Source organism: Megascapheus bottae, chromosome 1 (assembly GCF_031878675.1).
Source record: "Megascapheus bottae isolate mThoBot1 chromosome 1, mThoBot2.hap1, whole genome shotgun sequence".
NCBI classification, from domain to species: Eukaryota; Metazoa; Chordata; class Mammalia; order Rodentia; family Geomyidae; genus Megascapheus; species Megascapheus bottae.
The window spans coordinates 38,639,464-38,659,370 of record NC_143509.1 but is presented as its reverse complement, the minus strand read 5'-3'; the positions used below and the strand labels follow the sequence as shown (position 1 = coordinate 38,659,370).

General features: G+C 36.1%; 1 protein-coding gene across 1 annotated transcript in view; it reads left to right on the top strand.

Moving 5' to 3' along the window:
- Positions 1-14,373, top strand: part of Zmat3 (zinc finger matrin-type 3) — a 36,824-nt gene extending 22,451 nt beyond the window's left edge. The window contains exons 3-6 of the mRNA XM_090331132.1: positions 2,390-2,509; positions 8,354-8,520; positions 8,618-8,718; positions 14,165-14,373. Of these exons, the coding sequence (XP_090187258.1) occupies positions 2,390-2,509; positions 8,354-8,520; positions 8,618-8,718; positions 14,165-14,373 (597 nt within the window). The remainder of the gene's footprint in view (positions 1-2,389; positions 2,510-8,353; positions 8,521-8,617; positions 8,719-14,164) is intronic.
- The last annotated feature ends 5,534 nt before the right edge of the window (positions 14,374-19,907 follow it).

Genomic DNA, 19,907 nt, shown 5'->3' with positions numbered 1-19,907 from the left:
GCTTTCTATAGTCCATCCATGTCCAATGATAATTTTGAATGGCTTATGAATTATGTTCTAAGTTTTCAAAAAAAAAAAAAACCTCTGCCTTTGGCAGAGTAAGGTTACCCACCCCCTTATAAAGCCTTAAAAATAAGATTTGTCACCCAGATGCAGGTGGCACATGGCTGTAATACTAGATTCTCAAGAGACTGAGATTTGAAGATCATGGTTTGAAGCCATCCTGATTAAAAAAAATCCACGAGACTCATTTCAATTAACTACCCCCTCAAAACAATAGCAAAGTAAAATAGAAGTGGAGGTGTGGCTCAAGTGTTAGAGTATGAACTGTGAGCAAAGAATCTCAGACTGTGTAGTGCCTGAGTCCAAGCATTAGTTCTGGCATGCATACACACACACACACACACACACACACACACACACACACACACACACACACACACACACACAGAGAGATTTGTCAGTTTTAAATATCAATTTGTGAAGAGTCATTGAAAGATTTTAAGTAAGTGACATAAACTGATCTTTGTCTAGAATTATGTCAGTCTGGTTTATAATGAGGAAAATTACAAGGGAACAGAGTTGACAGCAGAGCCTCGTTAGGTGTTGTTTCCTATTATAAGTGAAAGTAGTTTGAATTATTGTGGTATATTTAGTGTTGTTGTATAAGTGGAATGACTGGAGGTGTATTTCGAAGGTTAGCCACCAAGAATTCCTTATACATTAAAAGTGTTTTAAGGAAGATTGGATCCAAGAAAAATTTTGGTATATCTTGAGCAACTGGATCGATTGTGGTGCCATTTATAGACATATGGAGTGGCAAGGAGAAAGTCTGAAAGGAATTATGTCACGTTGGATGTACCTCTGAAGATTTCAAAGTTAGGATGGCAAGAAGTCAGTTGGATACATGGTACTGGAGATCAGAGATGGAGCTAATTTTGGGGCCCATCAACTAAATTTTTGTCTTAAAGTTATAGGACTGAATAAAATAACCTTAGAGTTGGAGAAGTGATGGAGAGAAGTCTAAAAATGAGGCCTTGAGTAATGCAGAGCCTATGGTCTGGTACAGGAGGAGAGATGGAAAGGGAAAAGGAATCACAGAAGATAGGCAAAAAGAATGATGGAAAGGAAGGAAAATCAATTTTGTCTTGCTGCTTTGAATCAAAATTAGATGAAGATATACAGATGAGACCATAACATTAGATTTGACTCCGGGAGTCACTGTGGATGTGGTAGAAGCACAGCTAGAGTATTAGAGGGGATATAGATGACTTAGTTCATTTTTGTTGCTTAGGTGCCTGTCTCTTGTAGATTTTTATACTGGTCTTCAGTTTATTTCTGTGGTTTCGAATAACGTAGATGATAAATGAACATTTACCAGTGGGTTTGAATTTTTTTTGTCAGTCATGGAGCTTGAACTCTGGGCCTGGTAACTTTTCCTGAGCTCTTCAGCTCAAGGCTAGCGCTCTACCAATTGAGCCACAGCACTATTTTCAGTTTTCTTCTGGTTAATTGAAGATAAGAGTCTTACTGACTTCCATGCCCAAGCTTGCTTTGAACCACAATCGTCAGTTCTCATTCTCCTGAAATAGCTAGTATTATAGGTGTGAACCACCAGTGTATGGCACTTAGAATGCTTTTAGACCATTAATTCTTGCTACTAATTTGTATGCACTCAAGATATACAAACAAGTGAATAATAAATAAAACATAAGGTGAGTCCATTTTAGTAGAGGTACATAGTAGATTCTAAAACCATTGTAGTTAGAGTGAAAAGGATCATGTTTTGGCTTTAGAAGGCCTGCTTCGGGCTTTGAATCTGCTACTTTACCCTTTGGAAAAGGGTCTTTGGCAAGCCCCCCTCCATCAGTTTCAGGTTGCAAATTCTTTACATGTCATATGTAAGTAATATCAACGGTTGTTACTTAACCGGATTTTTGCAAGTGGCAAGTAAACTATTGTATTTGAAAGTCATTTGTAAGTTAAAAATGCTCTGTAATTGCTGTTTTTGTAAAAATAATTGAAGCTAACAATTTCATTACTTCTAAAGTAGATTTTATTGAACTTCAAGAGATTTGTATGTAATAGTTTACAAATAATAAGTTGACTGCACAGATCATTGGAAAATATGGTACGTTTTTAGAAACGTATAGGAAATTACTATTATTTTTAGTTTTCATCTCTTGTCTGCCCCCAATTAAATTTAATCATCTCTAAGAGTAAAGAAGCTTTTATATTTCAGATCTAGTAAATAAAATTTTGCTATTAATTTTACGTACAGACATACATGAACCAAGAATAGCATAAAATTAGTGTTGTTTGTGATTTTTAATAAATACTTCAATTAACTCAATATAATGTTTTCATTCTTTTTTTTTTTTACTTCTAGGGTAAGAACCATGGCAAAAAACTCCGAAATTACTATGCAGCCAATAATTGTCCTCCACCTGCAAGAATGAGCAATGCAGTAGAACCTACAGCAACTCCAGTTGTTCCAGTGCCTCCACAGGTGAGACATATATGAAAGGTAGGAAGCTATTATTTGTAAAAATGCTCCTGAGTAACATTCATTGTCCATGTGTTCAACTAGGTACAGTTGGGCAAAAATTCCTAAAGCATCTTATTTGGTACTTTTAACTTACTGAACTGTGCTAGATTTAATGCTTGCTAAAATCTTGAAACACTGCAATTTCTCATTAAATTTGGTAGTGATACCTGATATAGTGAAACAAATATCGTTACAGGAGTATGCTTGTGTCAGAATTGAGAGTTAAATGACATTGTGTGGGGCATGTCACATCAAGGGTAAAAGGCCTACCTCATGGCCCAGTGCTCACTTCCTGGTTTTGGAGATCCAACCTGCCTGTCTCCTGGTTGGGAGGTTTGGCTGTGGTTTGTGATGTAAAATAAGGCTACCTCGAACCCATGGATTGGCCCTGCCGCCCTCTCTGACCGCACCTACCTCCCCCTGTCCTGCCTACTTCTATGTTAATAGTTTCCTGCTTCTTACTTTAGCCCCTGGTCTTTTCCCATTAAAGAGTCTGCCTTGACATTCTCCCTGGTGTGTCTGTGTCTTCCCACTGGAGAAGGGAGGGCTGGGTGAAGGTGGCCAGCCAGCCCTATCCTTTCTTGGTTTCATCTTAGTCGGGGCGTGTTCTCTTTGCCCTTCCTGCTGGTCAGAAGGCAAAGAGTGCTAAAAACCCCGACAACATTGGGTATAGACTATGCCTTGAATGAAAAGAAAGAGATTTAGTGATTTATTTCTTTTTGTAATTTATTCCATTTTTATTTCTTTATTATAGTTATGTATGTATGTATAAATATAGACAAATGTATATATATTTATGCATATATATATATATGAACACAATATATAGTTAGATATGCCCAGGAAAAATGGCCCCTTCTCTTTTCCCACCAAGCACACATAGTAGTCCCTGCCTAGCACCTACAAACTAGGTAACTGGCACACCTTGGGCTAGTAGGATATTCCTGGGCTCAAGGTCACTTCCATATCTGCTGTATATCAAAATTATTTTAAAGATTTTCTTGTAATCAAAACTTAACTGGCTTCACAGGCCAAAAGAAAACAAAACAAAACAGGCAGTTTTAAACTCAAACTGCATGCAGTTCTATAATAACCAAGACTTAATGACTCCACAGGCCAAAGGGAAAAAAATGATCAGTTTTAAACCCAAACTGCAAAGAAGCTCATCTGATTTGGGCACCAACAAATATGTCTCATGTTTGTTTCCCAAGTATGTAGGATACCTTGGCTGCAGAGCTGACAATGGTTTCAGTCCTAAGTAGCCATACCCTAAAGTGCTATATTCAGTTACACAGTTACTTTTTCAATACTCTCATCTACTATTTGGTTTTGTCATTGCAGATTTTAACCTCTGCAGCATTTAGTCAGATTGACAGAGAGATAAAGAATATATAAGTATTTATTAGTCAAGCTTAACCGTTCTTCTTAGCAAGTTCCAGATAAGCCCTACTTAAAAACTGTTTCTGTTGATCTTGTTGCTTCAACTGAAAAATAAAAAGTGATCTGTCAATTGCCTGTACCTCCAATGTGGAACATGCCAGCAGTCAACTGGGACATGCATCCCAGCAAAGAGCAGACACTCTCAGGAAAAACTTGTCTAGGTAACTACAGTCCATCCAGAGGCAGTTTAAAAAACTTTGCAGAGGGCTGGGAGTTTGGCCTGGTGGTAGAGTGCTTGCCTAGCATGCACGAAGACCCGGGTTCAATTCCTCGGTACCACATACATAGAAAAAAGCCAGAAATGGTGCTGAGGCTCAAGTGGTAGAGTTCTAACCTTGAGAAAGTCCAAGGACAATGCTCAGGCCCTGAGCTCAAGTCCATGACTGGCAAAAAAAAAAAAAAACAAACAAACAAACAAACTTTGCAGATAAGAGGGAATGGTGTCAGATCCTAAATGGAGTCACTTTCTGCTTGCCCTTTCAAAACTAACCAGAGCTGAGAAATCAAAATAAAATAGTTAATAAGTATGCTTATCTAATTTTCATACTTGGACAGGAATTAACAGTATTCAATTTCCTTGGGCTATCAAAGAGTTGCAACCAAGGTTTGGGGCAAAGAAAAATAATATATGATAAAGATTCTTGAAACCATGTCATATTTGAAGAAAATAGCACTGTCTCATGGGAGAGAAGATTGTCAAGGGAAAGATAGCTGCCTTCAAAAGTCAGAGGGCTGGTGGCTCATGCCTGTAATCCTATTTATTCAGGAAGCTGAGATCTGAGGATCATAGTTCAAAGCCAGCCCAGGCAGGAAAATGAGATGTTATCTCTAGTTAACCACCAGAGAACCAGAAGTGGTGCTGTGGCTAAAAGTGGTAAAGCAGAAGAGCTCAGGGACAGTGCTTAGGCCCTGACTTCAAGCTCCATGACCACCACCACCACCACCACCACCACCACCAAAGAAAGCCAGAGATGGTGATGTGATGATAGGCTGCATAGGCTGTGTTCCTAGGGTAAACATCCTAGTTAATAACATCCCCAATAGGAGACAACCATCCAGTCGTAGAGCAGCCTTCAGCAATCAGTAATGTGAAAACTATTCAGCTTGATGATTTCTCTGAGTGTTTTTGTTTTCAGTATATCTCATTCCCCCTGAAGAATCTACAAGAATAAAAAATTCTAGAACTTTTATATATATTTGAAGCATTAAAACAATGACACTAGAAACATAAATTTGCACTATGGTGACTAAGAACAGAGGTCCAAGATCAAAAGAAACTGGCCCCACCACTGCCAAATATGAAAAGTTGGAAAATTACTCAGGAATCCTGAGCTTCTAATAAACTTCCAGCAAGGCTCATACTTGTGATTCATGGACTACCGTTTGAAAAGTAAGGCTGATACTTCTATGTTGTTAAAAGCATTTACTGAAGTGTGGGTCCATAATTAGACATGCGAAGTGCACAGAATTTAAGTGAATATCCCAAAACTAAACAATTACAATTAATGATATTTAAAGGAATATTTTTTAAAAAGCAAATAAGTTAAATAAAAATATTTTAAAATATTAAATACAAACAAGATTGGTAACAGTGCTATGCCAAGTAATATTTTACTCGAAGGCAAAAGAAAAAAATCAGTATTAGTTATCCTACCATTAAGTTTTCACTATTTTATTTACCACTGGTTTTTTTCATTAATTTTGAATTTTTTTTTTTTTGCCAGTCCTGAGCTTGAGCTAAGGGCCTGAGCACTGTCCTTGGTCTTTGTCAAGGCTAGAGCTCTGCCACTTGAGCCTCAGCACCATTTCTGGCTTTTTTTTCTATGGATGTGATACCAAGGAATCGAACGCGGGTCTTTGTGCATGGTAGGCAAGCACTCTACTACTAGGCTAAACTCCTGGCCTCTAATTTTGAATTTTTTAAATATTGCTTTGAACTATTGTGAGAACTGAGATTACAGTTTACAGTTATTATTTATGACTACTGTGCCATTCTGGGGGAAAATAGTATTTCAAAGATTAAGGAGTAGAAACCATGTTTCAAAAGCTACAAAAAATGCAAGTCCGTGTTATTCTTCTGCTTTTGTCTTCCAAAGAACAGAAGGGAATGGACTCTGAAGTTTGTGTGAGAAAAACATAATCCAGAAAGCTCCCTACTCAAAGGTACCTAAAGGGTACCTCAAGAGGAAACTAATAACTAGAACTATATAGCTATAACTAGGAAAAGTAGATATAACTATATTGGAAAAAGGAGATCACGATGTGGTTGTTCAGGCAGAGGAGAAAATTTATTATAAGAATTGAACCTGCTCCCCCAAGATGGAGACTTGCGGAGGGGCATCTTATAGCAGGGAGAAAGGTTATGTAGGGAGAGAGTAAGAAGGAGATGTGGCCATAGCAGATCCTTAGAGCATTAGGAACTGACTGGCTGTAGAGCCTGGAAGACTTCCCATACCCCCAGATGTGTCAGTTACCTAGATGATAGCCATTTTTCTGGGGAGTCCTAACAAAGACCTATAGTGTTATGTTTCTTTTAATATGTTCTCCAATCTGAATATAATTTTCTGGATCTGCTACTTAATTTTCTTTCATTATGTTATATCTCTATGTGGTTTGTAGACTTTATAAGGATCAGAACATTGAAAACAATCTAATCCATCTGAACTAGGCAGAAAGCCCAATAAACAGTTGGTATTTAGTAAATGCTTACTAATAGATTCTGAGCCTATTTTACTCTTTCTAGAAATGAGATTTTTAGGCCTCACCTGTTAACTTTTATTTCCTTGTCCAAGTCCTCTGTGTGGAAATTCTTAAAGACATTTAAAAATTTTCTTCAGGCTTGGTATTTGGCCTAGTGGTAAGAGTGCTTGCCTAGCATGCATGAAGAGCCGGGTTTGATTTGTCAGCACCCCCATACATAGAAAAAGCCAGAAGTGGTGCTGTGGCTCAAGTGGTAGAGTGCTATCATTGAGAAAGCCCAAGGACAATGCTCATGCCCTGAGTTCAAGACCCAGGACTAGTTAAAAAAAAAAAAAAGGAAGAGCTGTTAAGTGGCCTATAGACACATGAAGAAATGCTCAACATCTCTGGTCATAAAAGAAATGCAAATCAAAGATTCCTTCTCACTCCAGTTAGAATGGTCAGGATCAAGAAATCTAATAACAACAGATGCTGGAGGGGATGTGGACAGGAGGGATCACTACTACACTGTTGGTGGGAGTACAAACTCGTTCAACCACTATGGAAAGCCCTATGGCAGTTCCTCAAAAGACTAAACATAGAGCTCCCCTATGACCCAGCAATTCCACTACTAGGCATTTACCCAATCGTCCAGAAACAAGGGCATACTAAATCCACTAGCACAGTGATGTTCATTGAAGCACTATTTACTATAGCAAAGATATGGAACCAACCCAGATGCCCCTCAGTTGATGAGTGGATCAACAAGATGTGGTATTTATACACAATGGAATTCTATGCTGCTGTCAGAAAGAATGACATTGCCCCATTTGTAAGGAAATGGAAAGACTTAGAAAAAATCATATTAAGTGAAGTAAGTCAGACTCAAAGGAACATAGGCTCAGTGGTTTCCCTCATTTGTCATAATCAGTAGAAACCTTGGTCTTTCCTAGCAGACATTTACAGTAGAACAAAATCTAGATACATAAGGCCATATAGTATGACTCTAAATGTAAAGACCTCCAGGATATAGAAACAAAAGCCATATAATGAGTGATTGTTGCCCTTAATGTACTATGTTATCTCTCATCTCTTTTGCCATCCCTTGGTTATCTCATATTGTTACAGTATTTCACATTGTTATCTGATATATTTTATATGTGTTTAATTGGTTATTTGAAATTGGATAGGGAAGGGGGAAATCAAGATGAGTGGGGTTGGAGGGAAATGGGGACCATGACATGAGAAAGGTATCAATGTTTGTGAAATAATGCACCTTCTATCTGGTAAATTTAATGTAATGCTTCTATTAATTACAATAAAAATATATAGAAAAAAACTTTTTTCTTCAATAATTGTAGCAAAGTCAATCAGAAGTTTGGTCTATTGATGTTTATAATACAAAGCCATGAGTGTCTTCCAGTCTAACGGTTTCATTTTCTTATAAAACTGAATGCCTAGGCTTGGAGGCAGGCATAAGTGGTATAGCACCTGCTTAGGAAATGTTAAGTCTATGTATCAAAAATTCACACCCAAGTGTCCAAAAATTAAACAAACAAGCTGAGTGCTTGATAATGCTGTATCTTTTGATTATTTTTTAGTTCTACAGAATGACTTTTAAAATGATATAATGGATTCTCTATTTTCTGTTAACATTTGTTTTTCTTATTTTTTTTTTAATGTCAGGTGGGCTCTTTCAAGCCTGGAGGCAGAGTGATCTTGGCCACAGAGAATGACTACTGTAAGCTCTGTGATGCCTCATTTAGTTCTCCTGCTGTGGCACAGGCTCACTATCAAGGGAAGAATCATGCCAAGAGGCTGAGACTGGCAGAAGCCCAGAGTAACTCATTCTCGTAGGTATTGTTACAAAGAGACAGTGCCTTCAAAGAAAAAGAACAGAAATGGATCCTTGTTTAGAAATCTCATGTGTCCTAAACTTTCTTTCTTTAGGGATTCCTCAGAAGTGGGTCAAAGAAGAAACCGTAAAGAAGCAAATGAATTTAAGATGATGCCTAATAGAAGAAATATGTATACAGTACAGAATAATTCAGGTAATATGCATATTTTTATATGCTTTGGAAATTTCCACAGAAATACGTATATAGTACAGAATAATTCAGGTAGTATGCATATTTTTATATGCTTTGGAAATTTCCACATACATTCTTCAAAAGTTCTTATTTTTATTTCCTTTATTAGTAGTAGATAAGCCATGAGAACTCATTGAGCAGTTACTGTTCTGTTGAATTGGTCTAGTGGCTTTGTAGGTTGTTGTGTATTTCAGGTCTTATTTATTTTCTATGTAGTTAATTATTTATTATCATTTATCATAGTTCCTTTATATTTTATGGTACTGCATTATACCACATTCAATTTCTTTTTTTTTTCTTTCCTTTTTTTACCAGTCTTAGGGCTTGAACTCAGGACCTGGGCACTGTCCTTGGACACTTTGTGCTCAAGGCTAGTGCTCTGCCACTTGAGCCATAGCACCACTTCCAGCTTTTTTTTTTTCTGCATATATGGAACCGAGGAATCAAACCCAGGGTTTCATGTAAACAGGGTTTCATGTAAACTAGACAAGCACTGTACCAGTAGTCAACACTCCTGGCCCCCACATTCAATTTCTACGTCATGAGAAAGATGTTTCTTGTTTCTGTCAGTGCTGAGGATAAAACGGGATCTTGAACATACTAGAAGTCACACTACATCCCTAGCCCCCTGGAGAAAATAAAATGATAGCATTGATTTTAATGAGCAGGAAATTAATCATCTTTTTTTATGTTTTGTTTTGGTGGTGACACTAGATTTTGAATGCAGGAATTCCCTCTTGTGAGATGGGCAATTATTGTACCACAGAGCTATACCTCCAACCCTCACAGGATTTTTTTTTATTATTTTTGCTGTTTTTGGTTTTTGACACTTGAGTTTTGTTTTTATTTTTATGCCAATAACCGGGGCTTGAACTCTGGGCATCACACTTCTTGCTTGGCTTATTTGTTCAAATTTGGTGCTCTACCATTGAGTCACTCTACTTCTGGTTTTTTGTTTATTGGAGTAAATGTTTCATGACTTTTTCTGCCAAGGCTAGCTTTGAACTGAAATTGTCATATCTTAGCCTCTGCATTAGCTAGGTTTATAGGCCTGAACCAGTGTGTGGGGTGTGTGTGTGTGTGTATTTAAGGACATGTTATTCCTTCATCTTAAACCCAGCCTAGCACTCTTCCACTTGAGCCACAGCTTCACATCTGGCTTTTTAGTGGTTAATCAGAAAGGGTGGGACAAAAGTAAACCAATTCAATAGCATAGAAACCCACTAGACACCGTTGGAAATGAACTACACAACTCAGAGGAGGAAAGTCAGGAGGGGAAAAACAGAGAGAAAATAAGGAAGAGGGTGACACTGTTTAAAAGGAAATGTGCTTATTACCTGACTTAAGTAACTGTAACCCCTCTGTACATCATCACCCTTACAATATTTTTTTTTTGTTTTTACCAGTCTTGGGGCTTGAACTCAGGGTCTGAGAACTGTCCTTGGACTTTCCTCAAGGCTAGCACTATACCACTTCAGCCACAGGACCACTTCTAGCTTTTTCTAGATATGTGGTTCTGAGGAATTGAACTTGGGTCTTTGTGCATGGTAGGCAAGAACTCTACCACTAGGCCAAACTCCTGGCCCCTTACAATACATTTCTAAATATCTATCTATCTATCTATCTATCTATCTATCTATCTATCTATCTATCTATAGATATTTTTAAAAATATATATGTATATATGTATATGTATATATGCATATATTATATGTATTTATACATATATTTTATATTATATACATAGATACATACATAGTATATACATATACACATACATACACACATTATATATACATACACACACACACACACACACACATATATATGTAAATCTTAGGTTGCCTAGACTGGTCTGGTTTCAAACTAGAATTGTGTCACCTCAGCCTCTTGAGTAGTTAGGATTACAGATGGGAACCACCATTTCCTGGCTCCTAGCAGTAGTTGTATTTTTTTTTTTTTGCCAGTCCTGGGCTTGAGCTCAGGGACTGAGCTCTATCCTTGGGATTTCTCAAGGCTAGAGCTCTACCACTTGAGCCTCAGCACCACTTCTGGCTTTTTCCTATGTATGTGGTACTGAGGAATCGAACCCGGGTCTTCGTGCATGCTAGGCTGACACTCTACTACTAGGCCAAACTCGCGGCCTCCTAGCAGTAGTTTTAACCAAGGTAGTAAATCAGAATGATATAGGGAGTTCTTAGAAAATATAATTTTTTGAACTGTTACTTAGAGATTTCAAATAGTATATTTGAAATGGGATACAGACAAACATATACTCTGGAATGTTCTCTTGGTGCTTTTTTTTAGTATATTAAATGAGAATTGTGTTGATAGGAGTTTTTTTCTGCTTTTTTTTATTTATTTTTTTTGTCAGGGTGATGTACAGAGGGGTTGGAGTTACATATATAATGTAGTGAGTAAATTTCTTCTTGAACATTGTTACCCTTCCCACTTTTTTCTCCCACTTTCCCTCCTCCCTACCCATCCACAAGTTAAGACCATTTGCAACATATTATGTTGTGATTATCCCTCCCTTCCTTCCTTCCTTCCTTCCTTCCTTCCTTCCTTCCTTCCTTCCTTCCTTCCTTCCTTCCTTCCTTCTCTTTCTTTCTTTCTTTCTTTCTTTCTTTCTTTCTTTCTTTCTTTCTTTCTTTCTTTCTTTCTTTCTTTCTTTTTCTCTCTCTCTCTCTCTCTCTCTCTCTCTCTCTCTCTCTCTTTCTTTCTTTCTTTCTTTCTTTCTTTCTTTCTTTCTTTCTTTCTTTCTTTCTTTCTTTCTTTCTTTCTTTTTCTTGCCAGTCCTGGGCCTTGAACTCAGGGTCTAAGCACTATCCTTGGGCCTTCTCAAGGTTAGAGTTCTACCACTTGAGCCACATCTGTTTTTTTTTTTTAATGTATGTGGTACTAAGGAATCAAACCATGGTCTTCGTGCATGCTAGGCAAACACTACCACTAGGCCCAACTCCCAGTCCTATCACTGTTTTTAATAGAGTAGGACTGAACTGTCCTTTATCCTTTCCCAATCTCTACCTGCAATACATGCCAGCAGAGCTATTTATGTTGACAGTAAGACAGCAAAAGAAAACTTTTAAAAGTTCATTGAAAAGAGATGGTTAAGAAAAATACTATTTAGAAAATACAGTGCAATGCACTTAAAAAGTGTAAACATTAGTAATTAAAATGTTCTTGAAATAAGTTGAAATTTTATTGAAATCAGTTGAAAGACATTATTAGACAAGATAAAGAAAAGGTAGATAAACTGAAGGATGCTTGAGTAGTTATATTAATATCAGATAAACAACATTTTAGGATAAAAGTAGTAGTGACAAAAGTATAATTTAGTGAGATGTCAGTATCAAAAATTAAAACTAAAGAATATTTCCATTTATTCAGGATTTTAAAAGAAGTTTTTGCATTGTTATTATGAAGATGATATACAGACAGGTTGACAAGTTACATTTATGTAAGTTAGGTAAAGAGTAAATTACTTTTTGGACAATGTCACCCTTTCCTTCTGTTCAGGAACTTTTTTTTTTTTTTTGCCAGTCCTGGGCTTGAGCTCAGGGTCTGGGCACTGTCCTTGGACTTTCTCAAGACTAGAGCTCTACCACTTGAGCCTCAGCACCACTTCTGGCTTTTTTTCTATATATGTGGTACCTAGGAATCAAACCCGGGTCTTTGTGCATACTAGGCAAGCACTCTACCACTAGGCTAAACTCCAGGCCCCTGTTCAGGAATTTTTAAATACTTGGTAATGATTCCTGATTCAAAGAAAAGATTCTACTAGAAATTTAAAACTCTAAAAATGAAAAATTAGTGAAAATACTATATCAAGATTTGTCGAATAGAGTGAAAATTCTTTTGCAAAGAGCATAGAATGTTTATTATTTTGATAGAAGATTTATGATCTAACTCAAGAAATCAATAATATACCAAAAAGAAAATAATGTCACCAAAATTCCTACAGTCATTCTAATATTTTCAAGTATCATGCTTTGAAATAAGAATAGAAAGTGTTGTCGTGATGTTCTCATTCTACTTAATATTATAAGCATAATTAAAGCATTTTCTATGCATTTTAACTGATAAGTACATACTCTTTTATTGTATATGTGGTTCTAGATATGGAATTTGAAGTCTTATGGATGCTAAGGAGATGCTCTATTACTAAGCTGAATCCCTGGCCTACTACATAGTTTTTCATTGCATTCATGTTTTTTCTTTTTTTAATTTAATTTTTATTTTTATTATCATAGTGTTTACAGTTATATTTGTCAGATAGTGAGTACATTACTTCCCGAACATTGTTACCCCTTCCCACGTTCTTCTTCTTCTTTCCCTCCCCATACCCCTCTCAAGTTGTAGAGTTCATTTCCAATATATTTTCTTGTGAATATCACTATTACAATGGTTCTTTTGTCTTTTGTCTCATCTTGTTTTTCCCCTTCCCTTCCCTAATTCAAATAAGCAAATAAGTTTATCCACAATGCACCAGGTACCAAAGTCAGATACAGCAACAACAGGAAGAACCATTAGGGAAAGATAAAAGAAAGAGAGAAAAAAGAAAAAAAAGAGTAAGGAAATAACTTCACATGGTACATTAAAAACAACAATCACAAGGATATATCTTCTTTCCCTATCTGGAGTTCATTTCACTTAGCCTCTTCCTTTATGGCCATATGCACATACCTTTTGAGCTGTTGAGCTCCTTCTCTGCTAGGAAAATCTTAGATGCATATTGATTATTATAAATGAGGGAAAACATGGAGCCTTTGTTCTTTTGGGACTGCATTGCATTCATTTTTTAATCTCTCTTATAAAATCTCATAAACACTTGTGAAGGGCATATCTTTGTTTTTAAAGCTGTATGAAAATTTCCCTTGGATAATATATTAACATAATTAAAAGAATTTAATGCTTACAGCTGGGAGTGTTGCCTACTGGTAGAGTGCCTGAACCCTGGGTTCGATTCCTAGGTACCACATCCACAGAAAAAGCTCAAGTGATAGAGTGCTAGCCTTGAGAAAGCCTAAGGACAGTGCCCAGGCCCTCAGTTCAAGCCCCAGAACTGGCCAAAAAAAAAAGGTATTTAATGCTTAGAATTTAAGGTATGTTTTTAAATTGTGTTCATGTTTCAGAGGCATAGCCTACATAAAAGTTTGTGTTTGGCTGTATTGCCAAATACATATAGTCAAACATATATATTGTATACTAACTGCTGGAACCCTTCTATCTTTGTAATTTAAACTATAGTTTAAGAAAATCCATTAAATTCTTCCTCTAAAATTAAAAAATTATAAATATATGCAATATATATACTTACATATACTTAAATATATTTGTGTTTTGAGTTACAATTGTTTTGTAATGAATATTTTAAATGCATTATTTTTATATCTTACTTCGTCAGGTCCTTACTTCAATCCACGCTCTCGGCAGAGAATTCCACGTGATCTAGCCATGTGTGTCACTCCAAGTGGCCAGTTTTACTGCTCAATGTGTAATGTGGGAGCTGGCGAAGAGATGGAATTCCGGCAGCATTTAGAGAGCAAACAACATAAAAGCAAGGTGTCTGAACAGCGGTACAGGAATGAGATGGAGAATCTGGGATATGTATAGTGATTGCCATCTTCAGATAGAGCAGTTTGCCCTGCCTGTGGTTTGCCTTCTGTCAACTTGCCCTGCTTTGTGATCCTTTTGATATGAGTACATTCCTCTGCTTAATGTTATATATGTAACCTGCAGTGGTACTGTGAGATTTCAAAACTTGGGGGCGGGGTGGGGGGCGGGAAAGCTGCTTCTTAGGTCATAATGCATTCTAAGGCCAACTGTGTTGCGCTCTGTACAGCATGTGACCTTCCTGTTCCTGCAGAAAGAACTTGTTATTCACGGCCAACCTCTGGTTGTCAGTAGCCTGATCACTTAGACTATTTAACAGTCGTATTCTTTTGCTATTTTAGTTTTATGTACCTCTAAATGAAACTGAGTTCTTAAAATCTCAGTAAAAACAGGCAAGTAGAAGCTTTCATTTTCCAAGGCTTCACTGAAACCATCGCCATGGTGCATTGTCATTTCAGTAAAGACATATGCTCTAGTCTCCATTAGGATTTTTGTTTCCTTGTCACTTCTCTCCATTTTGAAATGAAAGTCTCTTGAATTTAGATATTTTCAAAGTGCTTTTGTTCTTCCATCTAGTATAAGTTCACACATTTAATGGCCACTTCCTCCTCTCCTACTTTTTCATGAAACACCTAGTTGTATCAGCCTAATAAGCTCATTTTTATTCTCTAGCCTATGATGGGTTCTCCAAGCCCAGATTTGAATAGCTAATAGGATTAAGATGGATAATTTTGTTTTTCAGTGAGTTTAGGAAATATGAAGACATTCTTGATTTAACTTAAAGTTATGTTTTAATTGCTAGTTTTTATTCTTAAACAATAGTTCATTAGATTGCTTTTTATTTTATTTTGGGAGACTTTAATCCTTACATTTTTACATTCTTCTTTGTCCTGATCGTTTCTTGGAATGTTATGAAAAATACCACTTCCTGCAATAGAGATGTTGTTTGAAAAATTGATCAGATTTCAGCATCAGCATTTTCACTAGAAAAATACATGAATTTTGCTTTTGATCTTTATATTTTGGCTTTCTTTTTTTCTTTTGCCAGTCCTGGGCTTAAGTGCAGGGCCTGAGCACTGTCCTTGGGCTTTCTCAAGGCTAGAGCTCCACCACTTGAGCCTCAGCACCACTTCCAACTTTTTTCTATGTATGTGGTACCGAGGAATGGAACCCAGGTCTTCATGCATGCTGGGCAAGCATTCTACCACTAGGCCAAAATCCCAGTCCCTATTTTGCCTTTCTTGAAGACACTAAAAATGTATTACAAATGATTTTAATATCTGGTAATTATGATTGTATTATTATGTCTTTTACATAAAAGCCATAGTATATGTCTAGGTGAACTAGTAAAATACTCTGAATGTTCACTAACTTTATTTTATCTATTTACTATGTTTTAGTAAATGGACTTATACTTTTGGTTAGGAATGGTGGCCATCCATGCCACATTCACCAGGAAGTTCATATTGAGCAATATTTTGATACTATCATAAGATACATATGATTATTAATGCTATCAAGTGAAAGTGAAACTTCTGGGTAACCTTGAGAATTCTATGGGCAAATGGATGGAGAGGAGGGAAATTATCATCATCATTCTTTTTCAGTAATACAACAGAACAATTTTTGAGCGTTCTATACCTGTCAATTTTTTGTGATCAGTTTTATGATTAACTTCTAGAACAGTACTAAGTTACTTTATTCTGTTAAAATGATGTGTTATTGAAAGGTGAATTATTTGGTAAAAATGCTTTCTCTCAGAAGCAGAAGAACTAATTAGTGGTCTGTTGAGATTCTATCTGGGTCTATAATTCTTTGAGTAACACTTTTTTTCCAGTGATTTTAAAGTACAATTGTCAGTTTAGGGCAGTATAGGGCATGTTTGCCAGTTGGTTACTCATTGTGCTAAGTATGATTTTTGGGGGCAGATTTTTACTATAGTGTTAACCACTTGGTTCTATGATTACTTAAAAATCTCATGTTTGCCTCTGTAGAGGTAGAGGTGTGTATGTGTGTGTAGATATACCCACCCATCCCCACGGGTTTATTTGATATCATTTGGAGAGAATTTTCCTGAATATATATTCTGCATAATATTAAAATAATACGGATATGAATTTACATTTTGTAACAGTGGTATTCATCTTTCTCTTTTGTTCCTCTGAAAATGAAATTAATGGACACCCTCCTCTGTTCTCCCCACTTAGCAATGCTATTATATATGTTCAAAAAGCTGTGGACTTAAGGGCTTGCTGTTTTTTTCGAGCCTTGTGTATTCAGGTTTCCAGTCTCCCAGTGCCCTTAATATTATGAATGCATAAATGCATTTTCTTGTGAAGAAAGAAGTTAGCTTTATAGAGTTTATTGTTTTATTTCTTTGCACTAAAAAGATGTGTTTGTTTTATATGTCACTTTAGTACCACATTGCCTATGAAAACCCAATTTCTTTCTTAATTTCCAAATTCAGAAGTTGGTGAATAACTTCACAAGTCTCTATGCTGGTAGACTGGGCTTGGGGCTAGTTACTTGCTATATTCTTTCCATGTTCCCTAGGTGACCCAGAGGGTGACAGAGGTTGCAGACATTTTAAGTAGGAAATTGTTGCTTTTGGAACAATGACATGTGCTCTCTGATGGTTTTATGTTGTGAAGTAAGTCCTATTCTGTAATATGCTTTAGGATCTGTACTCTTTCCCACCCCCCCCCCAGGAAATCATGTGTCTGTCTGTCATATATTCAGTAGGGACAGAAACCTAAACAAACAAAAACATTTAGTAAAAGAGAGAGAAAAGGGATAAGGAAACCAAGAATTCATAATGTCAAAGTCTTTTTGCTCTGTGAATATCTTTGTATAGGTTGTCATTAAAAATCACTATTGAAAATAATTAGAAACTCTTCCAAGGTATTGAGAATAAGAGGTTGTAATAGAGAAGTTCTACGTTTCAATTAAAAGATCAGATTGCATATGCTTTCAAAGTGTTTTTTTTTTAAGTTCAGTTACAAAGCTGAGTGTTTCCATTACTCATTTGATTCCAAAACAGTTGGAACAAAAAGTACTTTATTGGTCCTGACTTGTGTATCATATCTTGTAACTTATAAATATGTGCATGTTGTTTATTGTTTGTGTTGCTTGTCTCATGCACTGAATTCTGCAATGTGGATAATTATACCACCCACTTTGAAAACAAGCCTTTTCACCAAGTCTTCCTCACTACTTCTTCCTTTAATTAATTGATAAACCTAGAAGATCATTTAGAATGTGTGTGTGTGTGTGTGTACTGGGGCTTGAACTCAGAGACTTAGCACTGGCTCTGAGCTTTTTTGCTCAAGGCTTGTACTCTACCACTTGAGCTACAGCTCTAATTCTAGCTTATGTATTTATTTATTTATTTACTTTTGGTGGTTAATTTGAGATACAGTGCTTATGGACTTTAGTGTCTGGTCTAGCTTCAAACTGTGATCCTCAGATCTCAGCCTCCTGGGTAGCTAAGATTATAGACATGAGCCACTGATGCACAGCTTCCATCTAAGACTTACAAATCCGAGACTGAATAAAGAATTATGACCTGGATCATCTCCATACCCCTTGTGATCTACCAGGCTAATGGGAAGCACAGGTCTCTCACCCTACTTCACAGGCTGTTCTGCAGAACTTTGTGCTGCAGATACCTACCTACAGATTGAACAGTGATTAAAGGATACATGTATGCACACACACACAGACATGGACACACTGAAATGTGCATATTCATTCACGACATTATAAATCTTTCTCTGTAGATATATTCTAAGGAATAACACTGGGATTTGTAATTGCTTAATTCCCATTTTCACTTGATACTGTGAACAATGCTAGTTCGAGAATTGTCCTGTGACCTAAGTGAAATGAATCTTGTTTATGTCAGGGGAGGTATGTTACTGTTTGACACAGTATTCTTGACTGTTTTAAAATTTAGACTGAGAATACTTGCTTAGGAACTTGAAGTGGCATATATATATACATACATATATACACACACATATATATGTGACATATATGTATACATACATATATGTGTGTATATTAATATACCATGGTAGAATTGTTTTAGGAATATATTGAGGGATGTATTTTCAGGGTAGGCAAAAGCTTAATGTTGACTTTTGAATAGTGTTTTAAAATTTTTCCCCTTGCCATTTTTTTTCCTTATTAGCCACATCAATGTTTAAGAGTTTCATATATAATAAAAAGTGTCTTGTTGTGGTGGTAATGTTCTGGACAACGGAGTCCTGTTGTGAACTATTAGTATTTGTGTAGCTGAATAAATCTGTGTAAATAGTTTCTCATAAGATATTTCTACTGATAATTGTTTTCCCAGGATGAATGGGAATCACTTATGAACTCCCTTTTTGGATATCTACCAAAAAAGTACTGGCTTATGGTTGCATGTGACTCTGTGTCCATTAAGCCCAGAATATGAGTGCCTTTAGCAAGTGGTAGCATTTCACAGAGAGTGGAGATGAAAGAATTATTGCCATTAATCATGATTCATAAAACCAGAGCTTGAGAGCAAAGATCTTCATGAATTCTTTTCTGTATCTTTTTTTCTTCTCCAATGCAATCTCAGTTTGATACATTAGTAAAACTGTTAAATAAATCCAATTTGCATAGTTTGTCCATAACTACCACGACACATTACACCTTTAATTAATGATGATACTTACTGTGCTGGATTGTGAGAGATTGACACTTATATTTGGAAAAACTTCTTTTTCTTCCCCCCACAATGACTTTTCATTTTTTTTTCTTTAGAGAGTAGAAAACTGCATATTTGTGAATAAAGGGTATTAAAAGACTATCATGCACAATAATTGTTAATTGTGTTGGTTTATCTCTGCATCAAAAGAAGTACACATATTTTCCATACAGATAAAAAAGCATTTTAATATTATTAACCGTCCATCTTTCTCTGATAGTATTCACAAATTGGGTTTCTGGGGGTTTTTTTTGACACAATGTTCCTTTACTTAGTTTAAACATTTAAATTTTCTGAGTACTTAAAACCTTTAAGGTACACTGCTAATCTTGTTATAGAAATACTAACATTTTTCTTAGCAACTTTTCATAAAGAATTTCAAAAATATATCAAACCTGTAAACATTTTACAGCATACCCACCACTAAATTTTGCTACTCTTCACTATTCAACACTAAAATATCAGACAGTACACTCCCTCCTGGTATCATTAACAAGGACTTAATTGTTTTTGTAAAAGATTTTTTTTGAAAGCAGTTAACATTTATTTTTCTCCTATTGACTTTAATCTTCTTGCTTCTATTCTTATATATGTTTAGAATGAAGAAAATCAAACACCTTTTGCAAACTGCAGTGTTCTAGAGTAGGTTATTTCAGTTGCTTCATTTTCAAACATTTTTGATTTCATAATAAGACTCTCTTCCCCCTCTCCGCGCAGCCAGTGGTTTATTATTCCTGAATTATGCAGTCTCATTTTAATTGGTTGCTGCTTTTTTTCACTATTTTAAATTCTTGCTCTG